The sequence below is a fragment of the Betta splendens genome, chromosome 21, assembly GCF_900634795.4.
Source record: "Betta splendens chromosome 21, fBetSpl5.4, whole genome shotgun sequence".
NCBI lineage: Eukaryota > Metazoa > Chordata > Actinopteri > Anabantiformes > Osphronemidae > Betta > Betta splendens.
Window position 1 is genome coordinate 5337984 of NC_040899.1, and position 15936 is coordinate 5353919.

At 41.1% G+C, this 15936-nt stretch overlaps 1 protein-coding gene across 2 annotated transcripts in view; it reads right to left on the reverse strand.

Moving 5' to 3' along the window:
* The window catches only part of clybl (citrate lyase beta like), a 41562-nt gene extending 27566 nt beyond the window's left edge, over window positions 1-13996 (reverse strand). Inside the window, exon 1 of one of the 2 annotated variants that reach the window (XM_029136978.1) lies at window positions 13848-13996. In XM_029136978.1, the coding sequence (XP_028992811.1) occupies window positions 13848-13891 (44 nt within the window). In that variant the 5' untranslated portion in view covers window positions 13892-13996. Of the gene's footprint in view, window positions 1-4963; window positions 5056-13847 lie in introns of those variants that run through there. The other variant, XM_055505132.1, reaches the window with a different exon arrangement.
* Window positions 13997-15936: the final 1940 nt, after the last annotated feature.

Here is a 15936-nt window from a genome sequence, read left to right on the forward strand (position 1 = left end):
TCTGACACTGTGGCGCCTGAATGCATTAAGACTGGCAAGGTGGCTGCACTTTCCATCACAGCTAGCACAGTTACATAACCCTCCATGATATGAAATCATTAACAGTATTTGTTCAGCAGGTGAGAACGCTTTTCACTGCTTACAAATGACACCATCGCATATTTACATAAATAAAATTGCTGCAAGATGTCTAGCTAATATGGAGTTAATTACTGCTATGGGAAAGGGACTTAAATGGATGTCATTAAAAGCATTGCACATCACAAATAAATCCATTCAGATTTTACATAAAAAATGACATCCATTTAAAGCCTATCCATTTATTGAAGGCACTCTCATGAGATGATTGACGAGATTTATGGATGAGGTTTGAGGAAGGATACAGCAATGGTCAAGTTAAAAACTGGCCTCATGTATCATATAAATCAGTTCATTAAACAATTTGGACTGGGGTGTGCCTGGATACAGAAATGAGCAGGACAGTACATCAGACTATCTGGCCTAGGATGTGATATTTATTGGGCCTGTTACCCCCACCGTTCCACCCAACTAGGCCCAGACACAAACACCCCGTACCCCTCCTCGGAAGTCAGAAAAAAACTCAGACAGATGGGTGTACTGGAAAGATCTACTCAGAACACCAAAACATACTAAGACAGTGTGTGGCTAAAATTTGGATTCGAAGGGAAACCACAACCAAAGAAAAACAGAACAGAGAGAGAGAAAAAAAAGGACATCTGTGACGTTTGTCTTATTTCTTCTGCTGTGGGACATGATGTGTCTTGAGTGAGCACGGAGTCTTTTGGATCATATTCCATTTAATTAATGAACACCCCCCCCAACCCCACATACCATATCCACACTCCTGTGCAAAGCTCCTTATCTCTTCCCTGCAAGTTACCTGTGCCCCCAAGTGGCCTAAATAAGAATTGCATCCATTTCAAAAACAGCAATTTATAAATTTAAACAAATACAATTTTAAATCAGTATATTTTGATATTGCATTAATGATATACCCATTAATGCCAAGACATCAATCATCAATACATTTAAATAAGTAACCCAAGTAAACTCTAAAATGCTAAGTAGCAATGTAATATTTCACTTCAAAAAGAGAGTTCATTGGTTTTCTTATGAGCATTCACTTTCAAAATAACAACACTTCTGCGCAAAATATAAACTACCACAATCAAACTGAATGCTTAACAATATGGAATGATGAGTAGTAGGTCTACATCTTAAAGAACTATTCTCGTCTTGAGGTATTTATTAAATTGCTTTTTGTGGTAAATACAACAAGCAATCAAAATGAGACTACTTGTACAGTGTTCCAATACGGTCTCCTAAATTCAGTTGTAAAACCATATTTCACCCACCATTTGATATGTCATGGCTGCAGAGACCCTTTAAGGAAGAATTTTACCTAATAAAGCGGATGCTCCCTATAGTGCTGCAGTGAGAGAGGCTTCATTTTTTTAACCAGGGATGCCTTTTGCTCTCAACCTTTGCCCGGCCCCAAGCCTTTAATTAAGGCTGGCTTAGGCCCGATTGAGCCTGACACACCAGGAAGTTTCTTGAAAATCTGACTGCCAAAACGATGTAAGTATTATATAGGTCACAACCCCCAAAGCCCAATCGCCCCTCCCCACAACACACATTAAAGGTTGAAAGCCCTTCAAGTCAGTCTATGAAACCTCAAATGATTAGTTTAGCTATGATACAGTTTATGTTAGAATGATTAAACAAATAAAAACCCAGATTTGAAATACACACTTAGTGCAACCCTTTTAAGACCTAGAGCCACACAACACCACATCATTAAAATAACAGCACATTTTCCACAGCATAAGCAGTGATGCAAAGTGGAGCTTGAGATTGTCAGAGAATTTTTGTACCAGCCTTCACCACAACACAACCACTGATGAGTCAGAGAAATGAGCGTGTGAGCTACACAAGCACTGCCTTTGTTCCCCTGGATCCAAACTGTTGGAGCAGAGGAAAATTGGTGGCAAGTTTCTTTTGTGATGGTTTCCATACAATCATTTGAAGGGCTTGGACAAACCAAAGGAGACAAGTGAGGTGTTGGTAATACTTTACAGTTACATACACTGACCTGCTGAGGAAAGTGAAGGAAATGCAACTATCCAGCCATGCTATTATTTGTCGTCTGCGCTAGACGTTGAAGAACAACTGGCACGATCAGCATGTGTTTGGCCAGTCAAATCAACGGCAGGTTTCCCCTGGTTAAACTAAACAGTCACTGCTTCCATAACTAAAATCTTAAGGTCCTTATTTATAATTAAAAGAGGAGCATTTATTCCAGGCTGACCTGACCTGAGAAAACCATGTGACAATGTGTAGTTACATGAAACATAAACATGGATTGAACTCCAGTGTGGAAAGGGACAGGGAAAGAGCAGGACCCTGCCTTGGTCTGTTTAGGGTGTGGTGGAGGTGGGTGGTATGTAATAACTAGTGCCCCTTCCTTCCCTTTGTGGGAGGATCATGGAAACTGAACCTGGTGTAACATTTCCAACTTTAATAGAAAATTATTCCAGAAGAGCACTCACTGCTGTGCATCCATCAGGCCAAACAAGTCAAGAAAGCCCAAACCTATTACAGGTGCTGCAGCAGTTTCACACAACAAATAGAATGTGAAGCTAATGTTCAAACTACCTCTGGTACTATAATTTGTCTTTAACATAGGCCTCCTTTTGTATAAAAGCACTAATCATTCACAGGAGGAATATTAGAGTTGACATTTTGTATTCAAAGACAGTCAAGACTAGCAGCTTGTTGCAGTAACTTCTCCATTAGAAAAAAAACCTTTGACCTACATCTAATCAACTGGCAGCTATATCCAGGATGAATTACAGAGATTCAAAAGGCAGGAGAAGGAAGGTTTTAGTTTCCTGTGCCAAAAGTGTCATATGGATTTGTTTTGCATCTTCTGTGCTGTTTCTTTATATTGGGATTGATACTGCTGAGCGAGTTCACGCGTTCAGTCTATAAAAGATAAACAAACATCCTAAAGCTGTAGAGAAAAGATTTACAACACAATTACTAGGGCAACATATTGGCAAGAATCAGGCGATACAGGGGTTAGAATTTGATAACAGCGACACACACCCATGCAGGTAACATCTCAGGAAAAAGATCTATTTCAATTTCATTTCATACGCAAGTTTCTACGTGATGCAGTACCCTCGACCTGAGTGAAGTTCTACCTGACTGAGCGAAGCTTGATTGTATGAGGACTGGCATCGACATTGTACCATCAGTGGTGATAAGCACAACAAAAAGCCAAAGTCAAACTGGTGCAGAACGCAACAGGTAGAGGAAGTCATCAAGAACATTCCATTCAAAGTTTTCCTGAACAAAGTGCAGAATGGGTGTTGGCATGTTGTTGGTGGAAATATCTGCTGATTGACACTGGCCACGACAGTTCACATGCTGCAGACTGTTTTGACTGGAGTGAGGCCTGATGAAGTGTTAAATGGAATATTTTATTAATCCAATCACAGATTCAGAATCATGTGCTAAATATATCTGAAGCATCTGTGGAAATATTTTGAGAAATGTGGACCACTTCAAGTTTGAGGTACTGAAAGCAGAGTCAGGTTCCCTCTACTTTCGCAACCGGCTACAGGTTTTGGCCTTGTGTAAGTCCAGCAGTAAAAGCAGGACTTCAAAAGAGCCTTATCACTGTCACATTCTCTCGAAGGAGAACATAGTAATGGAAACCGGATGCACAGGCTTACACTTGGTAAAGCTACCACAAGGAAGGGAGTGTAGGAAAGCTCTGAATGTAGCCTTGTAAAGGGAAGAGCTCCCGTTTAGGCCTCCTGACCTCCCCACTCCACTTCCTTCCAGAGAAGTCAAGGAATGCTGTGTCAGGTTTTATAAATTAGTAGGGTCATATATTTTAGCTTTCCCTCTGAATTCACTGATAGACATAATGTGATTTAGTGAACAAAAAACATAATTAAAACAACAAAAAAAATTAATAGCAAGTCAAAGTTTCAGGCCAAAATGACAAAAAGAATGTTACTTAAAAAATAACTTAATTTCCCTATTTGATAATGAACTTGAATTTATGTTGTCACACTCAAAAAAGGTACATGTCAATGGATCGTTCATTTAATGCAAAATTTACAAATTTAAATTTAGGCACATGATATTTCCTTTCTGTACCTTTCTCTCTCTACCTTTTCTATGGCCACTTGAGCCTAAGGTCCCTTCTTTGACTGTGGCTTCATCCTGTATTTTCCAATTATCACCTTTTAAAGACCAGCTGGGTGGATTCCAAACCAATCGGGGGGGGGCTTCCATTTGCATTGCTCTGAGGCAAAGTCATGCCCATGTAGAGTACGTTCCTACTAAAGTTCATGACAGACAGCCTTAAAAAAATAACAAAGACAATACAGCTAAAACTCAGAATACCTGACAGGGGAAAAGCATCAAAGTAAAGGCAGGGAGTTTCCCCACTTGCATGTAAATCTCTCAAGATTTAAAACACCAAGGGAAACAGAAGATGACTTGGAAATGTGAGAGTTCCCAGTTTTAAAGTAGCAAGCTTGCTTCATAGACACAGCAAGTGGCTCTGACAAACTTTCATTCAGGCTTACTGATGTGACTTTCCTTTGAGGCTTTGGTTCTGCTTAGCTTTAACTCATGCCGATGCCACACTACTATTTTTTCTTTTAAATTGATTTTTCAGAATCCAAGAATATTTTAGGTCTAATTTGCTTAGGTCTGATCTAAAGGGCCCTTCTCTGCATTGCATTTTGTACATGTATGTATAGGTTGTTTCAAGAAGCAGGGGGTGAAGAAGTAACTGTCCCATTTGCTTTGCACATTAATAAACACCATCTCTCTGCCTGCCTTAGGCTTTTTTTCTTAATGCTCTTGGACTGCATATAGCAGCATTTAGCTGTGAATTAATTTTCGTGTTTAGACATACCCTGCTGAGGTGTGATGCCGGTGGTGCATAATCAAAATCTGCAACACTGCATACGAGCAGATAGGCCTTGTGGGCATTTTCACAGAGAAGATCTGTTAGAAGGGAGGGGGAAATTAAAAGCAGAGAGAGGGGTCAAGGGCCAAGAGACAGAACAGAAGTCACTGACAGGACAATGGGACATTTAACACAAAAGAATGAAAATCTGTAGTGTTCTAGAATGGTACAAGGAAGAAGATACATTTTGCAGTATGGTGTGCAGCTGTGAGTATGATAATGTGCATGTCTCTGGCTATGGGACAAGACACGCACCCACAGCCACAGCCCAAACACCAGCAGCCCTTAACATGGTGTGTCTAATGCTCCTATTTAGTGTTTGGGGTGCAGTGGCGCGTGGCCTGAGGTTTTTGGGAGGGGAGCGTGGATAGCACCTAACCCGACAGCTGTGGCCCAAACTGGAGACAAAAGCCTGAGGAAGTACCGCATCATCGAATATGGGACTAAAAGGCATGGTAATTTGCTTGTGGTCTGGTCTATACCGTTGTCTGATTTGGTCCAAAGTCCACTTTTCATGGTGAGCATGGCCCAAAAAGAAGCACTACTCATAACGTGTGCTTTAACTGGACGGGCACCCTTTCCACTTTGACGGACTAGTTGTGGGATTCATTTAGTCTGTCATAGTGTAAACCCATTTAAAATTCTTTGCCTAGACAGTTTAGGGTTTGTGACAATCCACCAGTAACATGCAGGCCAAAATACTGCAAAATCTAATTCTAGATGTAAAAAAAACTAATAGAACTGAATGCTTCCAGCATTTAGCACCTGGGACCAATATTCAAAAACACACACCCCTTCTTAAATTTGTCATTACTTATTTGTGAGGCATACAGTAATTACTTGTTTGTTGCCATATCAACTATTAGGTGATAATTAGGTCTAAGGAAAACGTAAACACTTTCAAATCATTTGTTTGATCTCAACACGTGTTCCCAGATGGATTCATCTCGCATTAATTATTACACCACATTAAAGGCCAATCAGGCTTTTGCAGAGTCGTTTATGCAGTAGCACTTGGCAATTGGACCTTGTAGCAATGTGTCAGCCTTCATCTGTGCTATAACCCACGGGAGGTGGAAAAGGGTTCTTCATGACAGAGGTGGATTTCGTGTTTTGGAGACCAGCAAGGTTGAGAAAACACTAGTAAATGTGAACTGTAGATGAAGAATTACTCACAAAAGGGAGGCGTGCCTTTCCTGGCTTCCATATCAATGACTAGCCTCGGTCTAAAGTGGAAAACTAAATATTTAGTATTACATCTCAACAGCAAAATAGGAAAACCATCCTTTCCCTGCATAATAGAACTTCCTTTATTATGCCCCTGTGCCCACACATACACAAGAACAGACGTCAGGGGATTGAAGTGGCTCAAAAATATGTACTGGTTTAAATTAGACCATCAAACAGCCAGCTGCCGATTTGTTTCCTGTGTGTGTGTGTGTGTGTGTGTGTGTGTGTGTGTGTGTGTGTGTGTGTGTGTGTGGTGGCTGAATAGCGAGTTGAGGGAGAGGATTGAGCAGGTTTCTGACCTCCCCATGGGTACAGCAGAGTGTCAGTTCACTAAAACAACACTGTGTAACACTAAGTATTTCACTATTGTGAACCACAAACAAGCCTTTCATGTGAGCAGCTAACAAAGAAAGGGAACAACTTAAAAATAAATAAATCCACACAGGTTTGGGGCACAGGTATTGTATGTATACATCTGAATTTCTATACTGGAACTCTCAAAACCATCACAGGAAACCTTTAACAATACATTTGCATTTCAAAAATTCAGCAAACTGCCCTGAACGGATGCGGTAATCAGGTGATGATAGTAAAAAGATGCACAGTTGAAAGGGCCAGAAATGATCCAGTTGCTTTTCCTGTACTTAACTGGACATTTATGCACAGTCACAGAAAAAACAACTAGCAAGCACCTTCCTGGAAGATCAATGGGTCACATTTAATATAACCTACAAATTCTTTTTCCTCCATTACATCATGGTTAGTATTTGCAGTAAATTTGACTACCCCTTCCCCCGTAAAAGTGTCTGTGTCCTTCAGTATGAGCATTATCTTGTTGTGCCAGACAGTTGAGTAATAAACACCCTGGCAAGCGGCCTCACAGTAAACCCCGGTGGAGCAACGCAGCAGACCAGGAGTGTGGTAGCCATGCTGGCACAGGGATATGGGTCACTCTAGGCTGTCCTCTCGCTAACCCCAGCACCGCAGCCCAAACCCTGATGAGATTAGCTAGCCTGCCAGGCGCTCAGTGGTGGTAAAACACAAACACCACTGATTACGCGAACATTAAAGTCGGATTCCCACACACTTCAGCTTGGATCCCCTTGTGCAGGGTCACAGCCAGCTTAGCGTGATGACTGTGCCCGCATTCCCAACTTCTATGGCAATACCACGACCGTCTGAGCATGCAATGGATCCTGATAGGTAGTAAACAATCATAATTATCCTGTGATAAAGAGCTGATGTCATGGGATGCATGCTACAACTTTCAGAGGGTGAATGATGGCACAGCGATGCAGCCAACTTCCTGGAATGATCCACCTGTGCGTTAGCTAAGCGAAAATGTTTGTTAACCGACAAGAATTGACATTTCTTTTCAGGGACTAGTTTTGGGGAGTAGTAAGTGGACTGAAGTGCCTTGGCGACCGTTTCTCTCTGTTAAATCACGGCTAGAAATGGGATTAGGCGGGTCGGAATGCCAGGGTAATCACTCATTCAGCAGCAGCCAGAAGAAAAGGCCTCCTTAAGGAGAACGGGTGGGTTTTATATAGCTCAGCGCTTTGATTACTGCGCCGTCTTAAAACCGCATCCGATGAGTAAAGACATGCACTGGTCCTCCCCCACGTTTACTGGGTGAGTCGCCCTCCTGGGTTCCTGTAAATAAGTGATGTCACAGCGCTTAATGATGCCCAGACTCGACTCAGCAAGGACCTGAAAACAACACACTACCAGCTTCATCACTACTGAGAGTGTGCCACGTAACCCTCGTGTCAACAAAGAATTAGTTTTGCACATTTTACCCTAACGCTCAGTGGGATTTCTGATGATGCAGCTGAAGTACAGTACAGAGTAGTGAAGCCAGTAGAATTCACTATTAAGGAGGGGAGGGGGGATCATTTGTGGATCTACTGCTCTGTCACTAATGAAGATGTTGAAATAGAGAGTTCAAAAAAATATAAACAAGAACAACAACAAAGACACTTTCTCTAGGCTTTCTGCTGCTCTCCCCAATGCAGACTGGTAGTGACAGTTGTTTCCAGTTGCTACGTATAAAAGGCCCATCATAAAGCCCGGCTAGAGGAAACAGGATAAGCGCTTAAGCCAAGGCAGTAAAAAGCTCTCTGGGAACTTGAAAGCCACACAAATGAAGCCTGCGTCTGCCATCTGGAAACAATAAACAAACAAAACCCAGCAGCCAAACAAACACCACGAAAGGCAGGAGGAGAGAGAGGAAGACATGGAAGCAGAGATGTGAGTGAGTGATGGCGAGAGGATGGTGTGAATGTTAAAAACGTGTGCAGCATGCATCATTAGCAGACCCAGATAGGAAGACAGAAGCAGAGACAACACTTTGTATAAAATCCACTTTGATGCTGGGGAGATGGCCCTGCTGTTTGAATGTGTGTGGTACCACTGAAACCTGGTTCTAATGAAGTGTAGTACTAACAGTAGGCTGCCTGTCTGCAACTTGTGCCAGAGATGTGATGAGATGTTATACAGCAGTTTCCAAATATGGCAAAACAGCAACACGACCAGCCAACTCTGCATGCCCACATAAATCTGAAATGTGATTTCTCATTATTTTTAGAATTTCAGAGAGACCGTCACATGAGTCTGGACTGGAGGTTCTTTGAGTTAATGATCATCTAAATGCCCGATATAGAGTAGTCAATAAGCAAGGTTTTCTGACTGTACAAAAGCGACAAAACCCTGTGGAGACAGACAATGGGAAGCAGAAGATCAATGCACAGTGAAACTATGGGAACGCTGTAGCGATTCCTCGTTAGGGTCCATGGACAAAAATCAACAAATTATAGAACACTTTGTAATGCTCACAGAGTACAACATGTGTCCATAGATGTAAAGCAGCAATATCAAAACTGTTCCCTCTCTCTCTCTCTCTCACACACAGACAGACACAAACACACACTAAAAGGGTCCTCTAAACCTTTATAGAACTGGATGTTTGTTACATAAATTAGGCTAATGTTGTAAATAGTGTGTGCGTTTTGGAACTCTAATTGAACGAATGCATTGGAATCATATATAAATATTCCATAATTGCAACCTAATTTGTGATTCAATAGATACTGGCCAGTCCACTGAATGGATAATTCTTTTCCAGGGATATGACGTGGAGAGACGTGACTCATTCAAGTCAAGCTGACTCAAGTTTTGTTAGGACTGAGCAACGTGATACAATGATGTCGCCGCTGCAACTCGTTTGATCTGACCTGGTCTCACAAGAAGCAGCATATTGGTTTTCTGCCCAGCACTGTTTTGCAATGCACACACATCTATATGTTTTCCAGATAGTCACTTAGCAAGACTGAGATTCATGAAGAGAGGGGGGGTAAAAAAAAAAAAAAAAATTATATATATATATATATATATATATATATATATATATCTCAAGGTGAATCTTCAGTTACAGGAGCTACCATAAGGCACACTGTCAACACTGACACCGAGGGGTTCAACCAAGAACTGCAGCCCCAGGTCCACAAAATAGACTCAAACACTATCTTAAATAGTTCCATATATAGCTGTACAGAACAGTAAAGCGAACAATACACACGCACATACAAACACCACACACAGTCCCCCTGCTGTGCCTGGTTAACAAACACTCCGCTATAAAAGCAGGCCTCTTACTCATTAGGATGCTGTGTATCAGACAGGAAATGCTCGGTAAATTACACCTCATCGCCCTGGAACTAGCTAACCATCACCATGGCAATGCGCCAACCTCAGTGGCATGAGAAGACCAAAACATCATGGTGGCAGTGGAAAGAGAGCAGAGGGCAAGACACTGCTTCCTTTAATAGCTGACAAAAATGATCAAATGATGTCAGTGATGCAAATTCACTCCCACGGGTTTCTGAGGTGTAAACGGAACCTAAATCTGCATCTACTTAATAGCCAAAAGAACCCCTTTGGCCTTTATACAGAGGAGCTGACTGCAAACCTGGAAGCAATATCCTGCCCACACACACACACACACACACGCACGCACGCACGCACGCAGCTGCCAATTAACGCTACATTGGCTAAACTGTACCAGCTCACCGTACCCGTTTAGAAATTGTTAGGTATTCCTACAGGAAATACTTTACAAAAAAAATATGCCAGCACGCTCTACAACCCATCATGATCAACATTGGGTGGCCTCAATCTAGCGAAATATCACAACCCACTACAGTAGAGATAAAGAAGTACAAAAACATGTAAAACTAAAAAAGGATTCAGATTTGGTTAACACGCAATTTCATCAGGCTAGGACAAATATACCAGTTAAACTTGTCTTAAAAAATTTAAAAAAAAAAAAAAAAAAAAAACAGCAGCAGCACTCACATCTGTAAAAAGGAAAAAACACAAGCTTCCCAGTTTTGTTATCAATAAAAACAGGGATTATTTCCCCAGCTTCTCATTCAATATGACCACCACGCTTAAACTGTAAACCACAGACCCACCCGTTAGCCAAGTCCACCCCTCTTTTCGAGAACTAAATTCTTTAGATGCATTGTTCACACATTCCTCCCAAGCTGTGTTTATACAGATGCGAGTCCATGTGCGCTCTGGGGTCCTATGAAGTCCTGCTCCAAAGGCTGAAGATGTGCTGTTGATCAAAGGCTTCAGTGCTGGAACAGAGACACTTGTTTTGGTTGCTTTTTCTTCTACGGGGATACAGGGTTAACACATCCATCTGTTAGCCGTATGGATCCACCTTGGCCAGCACTACAACAAGTGTAGGCCTCTATGGTCTGCCACCCCACACTGCTCCCTCAGCCACGTTTACTCAGCTGGTCTTCATGCCAGTCACTAGAGTTTTGTTTTCACACAGCAACATGTGTTAACTTAATGCTCTGTAACAGATTCAAAGGCAAGATTAGCTGGGTCAACAACAAGGAATAAAGGCAATCTATTGATTCACCAGCTCAAAAAAGGGGTAAAGTCCAAAAGAAGTAGACCTCGACAGGAACTGGTAAATACATCCAAGATTGTTATGCAGATTTATTTCATCTTAATTACAAATTTGCATAGTATTGCTTATTTTAACTCGACAAACCAATAATCTTCTGTTTGCGCAATATTGACTTTTGAACATTTTAATTTGAAATTGTTAAAAGAATGAGACAAGCCAAGAATGCATCTATAAATGTAAAAGAGAAATACCATGGAAAAAAGGCACAAATGTTATTTGGCCAACCTGCCTGCACCCCCACAGCTGCAGAAACTGGTGACACAGTCCCAGTGGTTGTTTTCTTCTTTGATTGGATTATGGCCACACACCTCAAGCTTGGCTTCCACCAGCAGTCAACAAGGAAATGAGGTGTCAACACACTGTTGTTTATTCAGCACTCATTTATTTTTCTGCCGGAAGCCCAAGTCAGTCAGGATAATGGATGAGTGAAGGGATTTTTTTAAGCATTCAGATTTACAGTTTTCTTCTTACATTATAGAAAACAGGATTGGGGTTTGCATGCACATTATTTTATTCCTTTATTTCTGTAATTGTGTGTCTTTAATGAAAATTAAACAATTTATGTATTTTTAATGAGACTCCATACCAATATTAAAAAGTAGAATATTATGCCTGTATTAAAATGTTGTCTCATCTCGACTCTAATGACTTTTACAACAGAGACGACAGCGCTTTTAAACATCAGGCTGTGCATCCACATGACCAAGCTAAAAGAACTAATAATGGAAAGACATCAGGAAGTCTGTAATGCTTCCAGTCAGCATGAAGTGCCATTAAAATAAAATTCTGCGCAGTAGCTGCTGCCTTAAAAATAACTGGGGCAATTGAAAATTCCCCTACCAAATTATAGCAAATGCCACATTATAAACATTTTAGCTTGACTGCCAAGTGTCTGCACTGCTTTATGCCCCTTGTCTTAATTGAAAACGTTATAGGGGTGCATTACACTTGGGGGTTTTATAAGCTGCGCTATAAAGGCCTAGCAGGGTCTGAGAGGGAAAACTGCCCATTAACTTATAAGGTCCAGGCCTTGGCTCTCTTAATTGACAACCTCTAGGCTACTTTCATCACTTGTCGACTTCATAGCGGCAGCCAATGCTTCCTCCAGGATGCTGTTGCATCTTTGACACAAGGGTGTTTGTGACAAAGAGCAGTCTGCCGCCAATGCCAAGGCAAGGGCTCTAGGCTGTCCATAAAACAAGCACACACATTCCTCTCCTCCGCAGCCATCTGAGGGGGCCACAATTAACTGTGTAGGTACTGCTGCACGAATTAAGCAAAAATTCCACCGATTGCATTTTAAATCGGTGTGTCAATCTTATTATATATATATTGTATCATAAAAGATTTTGTTGCAAATGAGACAACAATATTCCCTTTTTTTAAACACACACACACACACACACACACACACACACACACACACACCCACACACACACACACAGTCAGATCAACATGACAGCATCTTTCCACTCTAATTTGGCAAGAACAACCCTGTGCCTCTGGAAATTATGCGCCATGTATTAAAGCTTAATGTCACAATGTTGTTGACTGACACAGATATGCATGTAGTGCACTAGCCTGTGGTCACATCTTTTGAGGCTTCTAACAATATCTGTTGAGATTTTTATAACAGCTTAAAAAACGGTCAATATTTACTGCTAACTACTGATATTAATAGATACAAGAAGGTTTTATGAAAAACAACAAGTCAAAAAGCCGACAGTCTAAACTGGCTGTAGTCAAACTACAGGCCCTAATGCCCAATGTTGTTTTTTACTGTCTAATCCAACTTTTTCAATTCAATAGATTAGTCAAAGGCCAGTTATATTATCCGGCCACTTTAAAACCAAATGAGGTCTTAAGCTATTTAGAAGGTAGAAAAATGAGCTGCCTGGGGATGCAGTTGACTGATTGATCAGTCAGCCAATTAATCGGGCCAATCTTTGACATTTCCAATTAATCAGCTCCCTGCACACACGCAGGCCATTTAATAAAAAATATCTGCAGTTTCATCAGCAACCCACACTAGCTTTATCAGTCTAATTAGAACCCTCCCTACACTCCTGTATTCTTTCTGTTGCTCCAGGTTTAGACAGGTTTGCCTCCAAGTGTGTTGGACAAAGGTAGTAAGGTAGTATGTGGACTAAGTTAAGTTTCACTAGTTTGGCATTTAGGAATGGGAATCCTAGAATTAGCAATATAGCTTTTTAATGTTTGACTAATTGTTTCAGCTCTGGTTCCCTGACGCTGTGTCGCGCTACCACGTTTTTCAACCCAACATGCTCGTGTATTGGTTTTTAGGTCTGGTTAATTGTGTCACGCCGGTCCGGTTCCTGAAGGGATGCAGACCCACCAACTGTCAGAGCCAACACGAGGACACAGCGTTCATATACTCACTGCAGAAGTAACCGACAACTAGCTACAAACACCAACTGTTTAGCTAACTTCTCCTCCAGCAAACGGCAGTTGACCGCCTGACGTCACCGTGATTTGGAGTAAAACTTATAACTCATGACCAAACAACCAGCACAGCGTTTTAACGGGTGAAGTCAAAGTCAAGCGACATGACACAACCAGGATAATAAGAAATGTAGAATGATAAACTGTCTTACTGTGGGAGAAGTCGTTTCACTGCTCTGGTTATGTGTGCCGCCATGATTCCTGCGATGACGCGCAAAAACGGGGAGCCGCAATTGGCTGCAGAAGAAGCGCGTGCGTTTTACCCCGGCGCATTGATTGGCCACAGTGTAGAAAGGGGGCGGACTTTGGATGACTGCAAGCACATGGGAAAGTAAACACCGTTAACGCGACAGGGCAGTGGAGGCACTGCAGAGCACGGCGCCCTTAAGGCGAGATGTTCCTAAAAAATTATATTAAATTGTGTGTATTCAAGTATGTAATTATATAAGTGTAAGAAAAGGCTCCAAAATAATAGTATGTGCCTGCTATTAATTTACACAAAATTAATGAAAGTTGAAACGCTTAGAAATAGTCAATGTATTATGAGAAAACGGCAAGTGATCTGAACAAAAGCCTCGGCCCCCCAGGGACTTCCTCTCACAGCAGAGGTGAATTAATACTACTACCATCAGCCAGGTCCAAGTATGGTGCACAAATGACACACAATATTTGCCATGATTCGGTCAGCAGGGGATTTGTCCCAAATGTCAGCCATTGGGCTGAGAGCGTATTCAGATGTGAGTTACTGTACTATGAAAGTTCTAGAGCATGTCTGCATGGTAGACTACATTCTTTGAGTAGAAAACTATCTATGCAACAAATCATTGGAATTCCAAAATATAAAAACAAAGTAGTTAGCAAAAGCAGTTTGGCCACATTAGCATCAACCACTAAATGTACATAATCCTGTGAATGTATTTAAGGTAAGCCAGGTAAATCACAAGTTACATTTACAAGCTTGAACATCATTAACAAAAATATGAGAAGCGATCATTAACTTAGGAAGATATAACAGGTTGTTCGTCTTCTATGGGGACCCTGTGCAGAGGGTCCTCGTCTTGGAGGACCTGACCTTGGCTGTAAACACTGCAAAATCGGTAAAGACACAGCAAGAACTCTGCTTTTTAGTTAATTTCTATTAGCGTTTTGTACAAATAAGTAAATACAGGACTGAACTGATAAACACCCGCACAAACACTAATCAATATCTATCTCACAATTGTTCCTTAACTGCTCTTTTGCACATTATTTTTACTACTTGTTATTGCACAGTAGTACAGTATTTATCTATCATCGCTGCTACTTTCTTCTATTGTTTATTGTTTCAAAAACAAAATTGTTAGAAAGATTTCATTGATTATATTTTAGGATGTCTTTGATGTTTTCAATACTTTAACTCAATAGACGTCACTCAAAGGTTCATTATACATCAAATATTCTGAACAAAACAAGGAGTATGTGCACCTCTTTTCCTACATGGGTTAAAAATGCGGTGAAGTTTGTAAAATTCCATCTGCAGGTTCCTTGGAAACTACTTATTTCCCTCCCCTTTTCGTTCATCAAACACAATTGTTGTCTACTAATCCAGTTTTGATAGCATTTGGCACACTTTCTTGGATCACAGCAAGATGCTCAACTTCCATTCTGGTCTCCCCTAGGAACCTCTGAGACCAAGAAAGCAGCCGACACCAGGTCGCGCCAGAGCAGGGGGGTTCTCTGTGTCCTCAAAAAGCACAGAAAATTATTTTTTGATTCAAGTCACACGTTGTCTCACACACACACACACACACACACACACACACACACACACACACACACACACACACACACACACACACACATATATATATACTTGTCAGTATGTTTTTTGTTAAATGTTGCAATTACCTAATGAACCCCCTACAAGACAATGGAATATAAAATATTTTGTCAAAGGCGAGTAGTGTTTGCTTTTGTTCCCCCTCTGTACTCCCTGATCCAAATGGACAATGCATCACTAGGCCTTGATGCCTCAGAAGTCTGGGTTCATTAAAATCTTGAACGAGTGCCAAAGCTGTAGTCATAGATAAAAGGAATATGAAAGGATAACGAAATTTATGGATGGCAAGTCACCACCTCACCCTGGCATTTATAATAAACAAATGATTTCTGTTTCCAATTTAAATTTCTCATTATACTGTGACTTTTGGAAAATGTGTTTTGATTTACCAACATTTTATCTGAAAAACTGTATAATTGATT